The 9,691-nt window shown below is 52.5% G+C and overlaps 1 protein-coding gene across 2 annotated transcripts in view; it reads left to right on the forward strand.

Moving 5' to 3' along the window:
• IGF2BP1 (insulin like growth factor 2 mRNA binding protein 1) overlaps window positions 1-9,309 on the forward strand; it is a 47,430-nt gene extending 38,121 nt beyond the window's left edge. For both annotated transcript variants that reach the window (XM_039227920.1, XM_039227921.1), the window contains exons 13-15: window positions 284-415; window positions 687-800; window positions 2,552-9,309. In XM_039227920.1, the coding sequence (XP_039083851.1) occupies window positions 284-415; window positions 687-800; window positions 2,552-2,644 (339 nt within the window). In that variant the 3' untranslated portion in view covers window positions 2,645-9,309. The remainder of the gene's footprint in view (window positions 1-283; window positions 416-686; window positions 801-2,551) is intronic.
• Window positions 9,310-9,691: the final 382 nt, after the last annotated feature.

Raw genomic sequence — 9,691 nt, forward strand, 5'->3', positions numbered from 1 at the left:
CATCTCAGACTCTAGAGGGATTTGTAGTTAGTTGATGAATTGTTCTGGGAAGTATGTACTCATTACTCTGCCCCCGCCCTCCAGTGTTACAAGTAGACAGAAGAAACAAGTCATTGCCAGGAAAAGGTCATTTTCACTCAACCTGGTGTAGATGGTTGATCTACTCCTGGGTTGGCCGGGGGGCAGCACAGGAGGGAGTTCGGGGACTGGACTTCTTTGTTTCCCTTGTTTCCCTTTTGTCACGGGTACGGCCGGCCGCTTAACAAGGACCTCCTCCTCTCAGGCTCAAGGGAGAATCTACGGAAAACTCAAGGAGGAGAACTTCTTTGGTCCCAAGGAGGAAGTAAAGCTGGAGACCCACATCCGGGTGCCGGCGTCAGCCGCTGGCAGGGTTATTGGCAAAGGCGGCAAAACGGTGAGCCTTGAGGGCCGGGTTCGAAGTTCTGGCTCTTGGTCTCCTCAGACCCGGCAGCTCTGCTCTGGCTTCCCACCCCCCTACCCTGCACAGCCTTAGGACTCCTGATGTGCTCCTTTGCCTACTTCGCCTCAACAGCCCAGCTCCGAGCCCTCTGGTTATCCGCCGGTGACTTACCCCGCTTGTCCCTCCCTCCCTCCCTCCCTCCCTCCACCCCCACCCATGCTTTCTTGGTGGCGCCCTGAGCTTCTGTTCACCCCGCTCCACGCAGGTGAATGAGTTGCAGAATTTGACAGCAGCCGAGGTGGTGGTGCCGAGAGACCAGACCCCTGATGAGAACGACCAGGTCATCGTCAAGATCATCGGGCATTTTTATGCCAGCCAGGTACATATGGCACTCGGCTGTTGCCGGAGGGCGCCAGGAGCCCGGGGCTCGGAGAGGCTAGACTCCAGATGTTGACCTCCGTGGCCTGGATGAATCTGATGCACTCTGCCTGCCTCTGGGCCGGGTCATTTTCTTTTAAAGTTTATTTTTAGAGAGAGAAGGGGAAGAGAGAGGGGAGAGAGAATCCCAAGCAATCTTTGTGCTGTCAGCATAAGCCTGAGGTGGGGTCCAACTCACAAACTGTGAGACCATGACCGGAGCTGAAATCAAGGGTCAGACACTTAACCGACTGAGCCACCCAGGCGCCCCTGGGTCATTCTTTTCTAGGTCTAAGAGGGTGACGTGTAGATGTCTTATTCCCTCTTAGGGCTGTGGGAAAGTGACCCGAGAATTTCATGTGTAGTGTATATTCTATATAATAACTTGTATATAGTTTATGTTCTTTGTCATCGATTAAGAGTGTTTCCTACTGTCTGAACTTAGTGCTTCTCGCCAACACCTTCTGTACAGGATAAGAAAGGAAATTGGTACCCCCCCCCCCAGTCTTGCTCATGAAATAATAACGCTAATAACCTGTTCTCCATGGCCCTTCCGCAGTACAGTCCCTTTGCCTTTCTCACCATGACTTTCGCATCCCTGCTTCCTTTTCTTCCACTGTCCCATTTCTGAACTCACCATCCCCACACCACCTCCAGGGAGCCAGTCTGCCCTGCCCTGCATCGGGGCCGGCCCCAGAGTCTGCATAGGAGGGGAGATATCAGGTTCAAATACTCTGAATTTCAAAAGTCAGAGAAGGACGATTGCAAGGTAGTGGGGTTTGCCTACAACCCTCCAGTGTTGGAACTAGAAGGGACACGGAGACCACTGGGCACAACCGCTTCCTCTTAGAGGACAGGCCTTTCGCAGCGGGCCGGTGGCCTGACACTGTTCTCAGGCAGTGCCGGCACCACGAATCCGGGCTCTTGGCTCCCAGTGTGTGGTGTGGCGCTACAGCAGTGGGAACCTGGGTCTTGGAGGCAGAGCACTTTGAACTCAAACCTCCCGTGCATGGTCTTTCTGCCGTATGGCTTTGGCTGAATTTCCCGTGACCATCTCTGGAGAGGAATTACCAAGCCACGTATCGGTGGCTACATCACATACACCAAGCAGCATTCTATGTGGTTTACGTACACTAACTCACGTAATCCCCATAACAGCCTCCTTTTACAAATGGGGGTGTGAGCTTAAGAGGGTAAAGGATGGATCCAAGGATGCCCAGAGTCAGGATGTATTCAGTACCAAAGTGGGAGTATTTTTTCATTTGTTAGGATGAGGATTCGAGAGGAAAGCTCTGTAAGCCGTCCGTGTGGGGCTGACCAAGGAGGAGGTGATAGAAATATTGAGCCCACGGTCTTTCCCTCAACCCAGACCGCCTTTGTATTTAACCAAGAAACCAAGCACTCCTTTTACGGGAGGAAGCGATTCTGGTAAATGGTTACCTGTGTCACATTTTGCAGTCGATTCCCTTCGTACCCATCTTGGACGGTGGAGCTTTGGTTTCACTGCTTATTTCTAAGCCTGTCTCTGGACAGTTCATCCCCTTTCCTGGGGACGTGTCCCTGCGTGGTGGCGCAGTCACTGGGGAAGTGGGCTCCGCTGACAGCACATACTCCCGGAAACGCCCGGAGTTTGGTTTGGGGGTCAGGAGTGTGTGTGGCGACCCTGTTAATCGGAGGCCCTCCCTCTTGCCGTTCGTCCCTTTTGTCCTACAGATGGCACAGCGGAAGATTCGAGACATCCTGGCCCAAGTGAAACAGCTGCACCAAAAGGGACAGAGTAACCAGGCCCAGGCACGGAGGAAGTGACCAGCCCCCTCCCCGCCGCGGCGACTCAAGGACAACGGGCTGAAATCGAGAGCGCGTTCTCCCCAGCAGGCCTGAGAATGAGTGGGAATCAGGGACACTCGGGCCGGGATGTAGATCAGGTTTGCCCACTTGGCTCGAGGAAGGACGTTCCAGTGAGGAACCCTGATCCCTCGGCCCCACACGCCCAACCAATTGGCCCGACACTGCCCACCCCTCAGGGTGTCACCACGGAAATTCTAGCTCAGGGTGCTTTTAAACGTGGATTGTTGAAGTAAGTTCTCCAGGTCCCACCAAGAAAGTGGGTCAGGCCCCAGTGGGAAGAGAAATAAAATTTCCTTCAGGTTTTTAAATCATGCCGAGGGGTGTTTTAATCAGCCTCAAAGGATGGTTTGCTTCTCGACCCTAAAAATCCTTCCAACCCTCTCCTACTTGGTTCGTTGATTAAAATACCTCTATTCTCGTGCCCTGACATAACCTCTTCCTATATAGCCTCTTCCTGAAGTCACACTAATTGTGTTATCCGTACCGCTGCGGGAAATGGTGTGGGAGCGACTGCAGTGATTTGCTTACGTTATTGACTCAGAGGAGCAGACGCACCAGCATCGATAGTTTAATTCCACTCCTTCCCTAACCAACCGGTAGGAACAGCAAGGCATACAGAGCGGGGGAGAGATGTGATTAAAATATATAGTAATCCACGTTTAAAAGGAGGGCCCTTACGGCTGATCTAGTCCAGACCCACCGTCTTGAAAAATTGGCGCGGTTAAAATGTTCTCCACCCTGGCGGGGACCTCCCCACCAAGATTCCCTGCCCCGTTCACGTCCTTCTGCCCGTCGAGGTGCACGTGGGCGGTACTGAGCGCTCAGCGGGATGGGGGCTGACCACTGTACCGTCCCTGATTCCCATCATTCTCAGGCAGATTTTTATATTTTTTTAAAGTCTATTTTAATGATTGGATATGAGCACTGGGAAGGGGACACAACTCCCCTTGATAAAGTCTCAGTTCCATGGAGGACTCGAGTGGCCCCAAAGGCTGCCACTGTGGCCCTCGCTCCAGCCCATGTGCTCCTATAAGGGCTGGTTCCCAGAGGCAGGGGTTGCGGGGCACTCCCCCCCCACGGCACTGTTCCCTTGGTGGAGGTGGGATGTGGAACCCAACCCCCAGCTGCCGGTAAAGCTGAAGTCCATCACCTGGCATGCATTTATGAATATTCAGTACATTGGAGAGTATTTGCTTCTGTCTTTATCCTAGAGGCACATTTAACCGATGGCTTCTGCCTCCACGCATCACCGGCGTGACGAAAGTCATGCCTGAAAGCAGAATTCTTGATACCAGCCACCTCATGCACAAAAGTGGTAAATAAGCTTAATTTATTAATTTACCAGGCTCAGTAAGATCCCTTTGGAAGTTCAGCCCTTGTGGAAGACAGCAGCCATCAGTTAAATGAGGTTGGGCCTTCCCTCCTCCTATACTGATTGTCAATGCATATTAGCCGGGTGGTGCACTTTAGTCAGCTACCTTGGACAATGCGATCAAGTGTGCTGGGAAGGAAGGAAGGCCTCTCTGCATGTGGAAAAAGCCCATGCGCGGAGTCCCCTCCTTCCGCGACACTGCAACGACGAGAGACAACCATGACACGTGGGCGGAGTCAGTCAGGTAATGCTGTGCGCGAAGTAAACTACCTCAAGGTATGAAGTTACCTCAGCAATTACTTTCCTTTTTGTTCCCCCCGCCTTTTTTTAACCTTTTTTTTTTTTCCTTTGCGGCTTGCTGATATTTTATATAAAAAAGAAAAGCGAAGCAAAAGAGAAGCTGATAGTCTTGAATATTTTATTTTTTTAATGAAAAGAAAAAAAACGAGAAAGTTATGTTTCATAATTTCTTACAACGTGAGCCAGTGTAAGCCTTTAGGATCTCTCTATGGAGAACAGGCCCTGGGGGAAAGGCAGCAGAGGCTGGCTCTTCGGGAGGGGGCTGGGAACTCAGCGGCCGCGAGGGTGAGAGGCCCTGATCTCTGAGTCCCGGATTCCCAAGCCACTGGCCTCTCCTGGGACGTCCCGCCTGCTGGGATTCAGAGACCTGGCAGAGCTGTGGGCCTCCAGTGGCCCAGCCGCCGGCTCAGGGCGTCCACTCTCTCCCTTTTCGGTTCAAGGGCATCCCGGCCAGTTTTCCCCACCAGTGGTGCTGTTGAGATATTTTAAAATATTGCCTCCGTTTTATCGAGGAGTGAAAGAATATCTAAAAAAATATATATACCCATTAAGAAAAACAAAAACCCTCTATTTCTCTTTCTAGAAGTATGGGAGCCAAGATTCCGTTGGTGGAAGAGGCAAAGCTGCTCTCTTAACCCTCAGAGAGGCCCACCTGGTTTGTCATCGCAGTCTTTTCTTTTTGTGGCTGTTCTTTTCAGTGCCGTCTTGCTGTTCCTTTGGGTCTGTGTCAACAGACCAAGGAGCAAACAGACACTCAGACTATTGCCCCTTCGTCTCTTGTCATCTTTAGATTGATCTGATTGGTTCTAACCGTGCACCCAAGCTAAAGGACTTGTCGATTTAGGGCGGTGGGTGCAAGAAGGGGTCAGGGGTATGGGAATGTGACTGGGGACAGCTTCCTGCCTCGCTCGTGTCTTATCCCTGTGTCCCCACGACACTTCCTTTGTAACCAACTGTCTGCCCCCAAAGAGAGGAGGAAGCAGGAGTGCATTTAGGGGTAATATCAGGCCAGTATAATTGAGCTTCCCACCTGTCGTAACCCCCCAAAACGGGTCTCCCTACTTCCATCTCTGGCTCTCTATGCTTTATCCCAAAACGAAGGCAGGTAACATTCAGACATCGGCCATTTGGTGATTTAAGGCGAATTTCCAGCAGCAAGCATGCTTTAATACCCGGTTCAAACTACCAGCAGAAAAAACAACAAAAAACAACAACAAAAAACCCCACCCACAGTACCTGAAATGTGATTGTTGCAGTGTTCAGTTTCCTTGGGATCCTGCTCCCTTCACACCTTAAGCCCACGTCCTTTTCCTCCGGCTGGCTTGGCGCTCGGCAGAGGCCAGGAAGTGTGGCAAGGGACTGTCAGACGTTAGGTGAATTAAGGCATGGCTTTCCTTCATTGCCGACATTTGCCCAGCAGGAAAGTTGTGCAAGTTAACCCTATCAGAAGCAGAAGGAATATGGTTTGGTGGTTAAAGTTTAGCGGGATCAAGGACCTGTCTTGGCGGCCCGCCTTTGACCCTTTAGGCTAGGACTTGGGGCAGCGCCTTGCCCTCCTGCACATCACCTCCATTTCCCCATCCTTGGCGAGATAAGTCAACTCGGAAAGCACTTGGGAGATTTGGATGATCAGAGAAAAGTGACTTTTGGAAAACCACTTCTATACTGGAGAGAGAGAGAGAGCGCGAGATATATATGTGTGTGTGCGTGCGCTACATATATATTTTTAAGAAAGGACCATCTCTTTAGGATATATTTTTATTCTGTGGAACACACCAGAAAAAAACCAAAATGGTTTGATTTCACTAACTTCAAAGCTGCATCTGACAGTTAACACCCGGATGGCTTTAATCCCCTCGAGGGTCTGGTTGCCTTTGGCAGTGTGGGTCGTGGCCTCGGCTCTGGGTAGGAGAGAGCCCCGCGGAGGGACCGAGTTTAGCCCCTGCTGCCCTCCCCCAGGGCCTTGTCCAGGCCTCATTCCTTTCCCGTGAGCTCTCCGCTTCCGGGGGCGGTTGCGAGCTATTCTTAGGTCTGCCTGTTGGCAGAAAAGACCCCATGTAAAACCCAGAGAACACTGCGGGGGACACTCCAGGTGGCCCTGTTGTCCATTTTCCTCTGTGCCAAAGACAGACAGAGGCTGAGAGAGGCCGTCTCTGAATCAAAGCAGTAGCCGTCTTTGAACATCCACCTTGGGCCCTCTGAGAGGGGCTCCTGGAAACGTGTGAGCTGAAGGCCCGTCCCTTCCGCCTGAGGCTCCTGGGGACTCGGGGGCGGTACTTAACTTGCCAAGGGGTAGGGAGCCGAGAAAGGGGTCCGTTGGCTCCTGGTTGCACTTTGGGGAGGGAGGGGGAAGCTTGGGGCTCCTCCACGCGGGGCTGCTCTCCGTCCCCTGCCCCCACTGCAGAGATAGCATGGCGAGTTCCCTTCAGGCCTGGCAGACTGGCAACGAGGAGGGGCCTCAGTTAGCTCTCAAGGGTGCCTTCCCCTCCTCCCACCCCAGACGTACCCTCTGCCAAACTGGGAACCGGCAGTGCTATGTAACTACCTCACAGAGCCCCAGAGGGACCGCCCGGACTTCCGGCACCTCTAGTCACCCCTTCCCCTCCCGCCTCCCAGGGTGGGTCGGGGGAGGTGGGCCATCCGTTTCATTCTCCTGAAGCTTCCGGGGAGATCCTAGTGGCTTTGACATTCAAACCGTGCAACTGTTTCTTTGCCTGTTTGTTGAGAACAGGCACAAGGAAGACCGCACGGCCTGACCACCGTGCTTGCAGGAAGATGGAGAACAAATCCTCAGTGCCAGGGGACGTAAAGCCATTCATTTCCCTTCCAAACGCTCGATGACATAGATGCAGAACATTTCTTTGGACTCAGACGTTTAGAGTTAACACCAGCTGAAAGCTTCGGTTTCTGTCCTTTGGATACATAAGGCTTCTCTATTCCGGGGTACAGGGCAGGGAGGAGGCCTCGTGACCGAAGGTTGGAGGTAGAGGGGGAGGGCCAGGTCCCAACCTTGACCCCTGGGCCCGTGCACCTCCTCGGGGCACAGCCTGGCGATGCCACCATGAGCATGGTGTCTAGTATGCTTGAATCCGGACTGACAAGACATGGAAGAATTTGTGTTTTCTTCAATGGACTAGCAGGAAGTTCCTTGGGAGCGTGTGTTTTTGAGTCACCACAGGTGATGGACGCTACGAGTAGAAATGGATTAACTACCTCAATCCTTACAGTAAGATTGGAACCGAGGGGCAGGGACTCGTGCATAAGGGTATGAATCCCAGCCAGGAGAAGTGAGTTGAGGCTAATGCCGCAAAGTGGTTTGTTCTCAAGGAACAGGCAGGCCTGCCAGGAGCCCCCCACCCCCACCCCTCCCTGTCGATGGGGCCGGGAGGTCTGGCAAGTTAGGTCCGCCCCCCCCCCCCCCCCCCCCCCCGCCTTCTGCCTTCCTTGCCCCGGGGTCCAGTGTGTCACCCCTTTCCCTTTGGCTCGACCTCCTCTCACTTGCTTTGTCCTGTGTCGCTGGACCAGAGAGGCTGGCTGGAGGTGAAGTTCAGGGCTCTGGCCTGGAACCCAGCACTCAGCCATAGCGTCCGGAAGCCTGGGGAAGCCAGAGCAGAGAACTCTTTCAACAGGGTTTCTTTGGGACGCTGCACCTCCGCTATATCCTCAGTCTTCACGGGGACAGTTGGGTCAAGAAGAGGTGGTGTGGGATCCTTTGTCCTGAGAGGGTCCAAGGCCCTGGTCCTCTGGTCACTCAGGCGTCTTTGTAGTCTGGGGGTGGGGGGTGGGGGAGTCCACCGGGCGATCCCCGCCCCTCCCCACCCTCTAATGGACCTCCTCATAGAAGCCCCATTTCACTTTTGTTTTATCTACCTCTTAGCAAGACAATAGAGATAAATTAGGTAGTGGCGGCTCCACTTGCTTAGGTTAGGGGGGGAAAAAGATTTCTTTTTCCAAAGGAAAAAAAATATTACCTTAAAAATACTTTCCAAAAAATTTAAAAAACCAAAAAAAAGAAAATAGTAAAAAAACAAAAACAAAAAAAAAGAGGGAGACATTTTCCAGTGACCACTGGATTGTTTTTAATTCCCCAGGCTTTTTTTTTTTTTTTTCCTTCCCCCATAAATAAGTTTCACTCTTCGGCGAGTTTCTCCACTTTTTTAAGATAATGTGCTATCCTGACTGGGATAGCGGTCACAGTCTGCCCCCCTGGCCTGTCCCACCCCCCACCCCCTGTGCCCGCCAGCGAGTGCTACCTGTGTTCCCCCTGATACCCTCCTGGCCAGGTGACTTCCGTCCCCCCGTCACCAAGATTAAAGACTGTGTTGGGGTGCTTAAGTCTTGACTCCCCCTTTCCCTGTGGGGGTTGGGAGGCCACTTGTAACACGTCCGTGTAAATTTTATGTAACCCACTGCAATGTAAAGGTGTTCAAAATGAATTTTCAGCAGATGATGAGTTAGCATAACAAATAAACATCCTCTACCGCCACTTGGATTCTCCCCTTCGTCCAGCATCTCCCTCCCGGTCCGGGAAACCAGAATAAATCAAAGGAGCCCTCCTTCCCCAACGCACAGCGAGTGAGGCTCCAGTGCTGAGACCTCTCCCACTCAGGAGAGTGGAAAACGTGTTTTCGGAATGCGGATCCTGGTGGCGGCCGGAGGGGGCTCCCGCACGTGACTGCGCTATCCTGTTCTGTAATTCGCGGCCGCTTCAAAAATTGTACTTGGCTGGAAGTCTGCCAGCCATCGCCACGGTATTTTGATTGTACCCTTTCTCCCACCCTTTAATCTGTACTTTGCTTTGTCCGGGGAGGTGGGGCGGCTGGCTCAGACTTTGCGAATTTGTTCTTTTGCCGGACAGGCACGTCAGCCTTTCCCGTGAAGGTTGTTTCAGCTACAGCCCACTTGATTCTGCTGTTTCAATTTCAAAAATAAAAGGAAACTTCTATCGAAAGCCGTGTGTGTGTGTCTGTCTGTATCAAGAGTCTTTGGGGTCGGGTAGCTAAGATGCTCAGACCTCCAGCAGCCGATTTCAGCGTGAGACGGTGCCTTGCTGTTAACGTCCTTTGCGCTTTGGGATATGGCTTCCGCCACTGAACGTGTTGTGGAATCGTGCAGAGCAGCCTCGGTGGCTCTGGAAATGAGGAAGAAGTATTGCTCTCCTTGACACCTGCCCCAAGAAAAGCTACGCGGATGGTTTCTTTTTCCCTCCGGGTTTGTTTCGATCACAGTCTACGGTGACCCTGCCCTCGCCTGTTTGTCTTTCTGAATGTCAGCCAGGCGGTGGGACACAACCTAGACTCCCAACACGGCAACCCTGATTCTTGGCCCAGCCC

This window comes from Hyaena hyaena, unplaced genomic scaffold (assembly GCF_003009895.1).
Source record: "Hyaena hyaena isolate Hyena2069 unplaced genomic scaffold, ASM300989v1 scaffold_29, whole genome shotgun sequence".
NCBI classification, from domain to species: domain Eukaryota; kingdom Metazoa; phylum Chordata; class Mammalia; order Carnivora; family Hyaenidae; genus Hyaena; species Hyaena hyaena.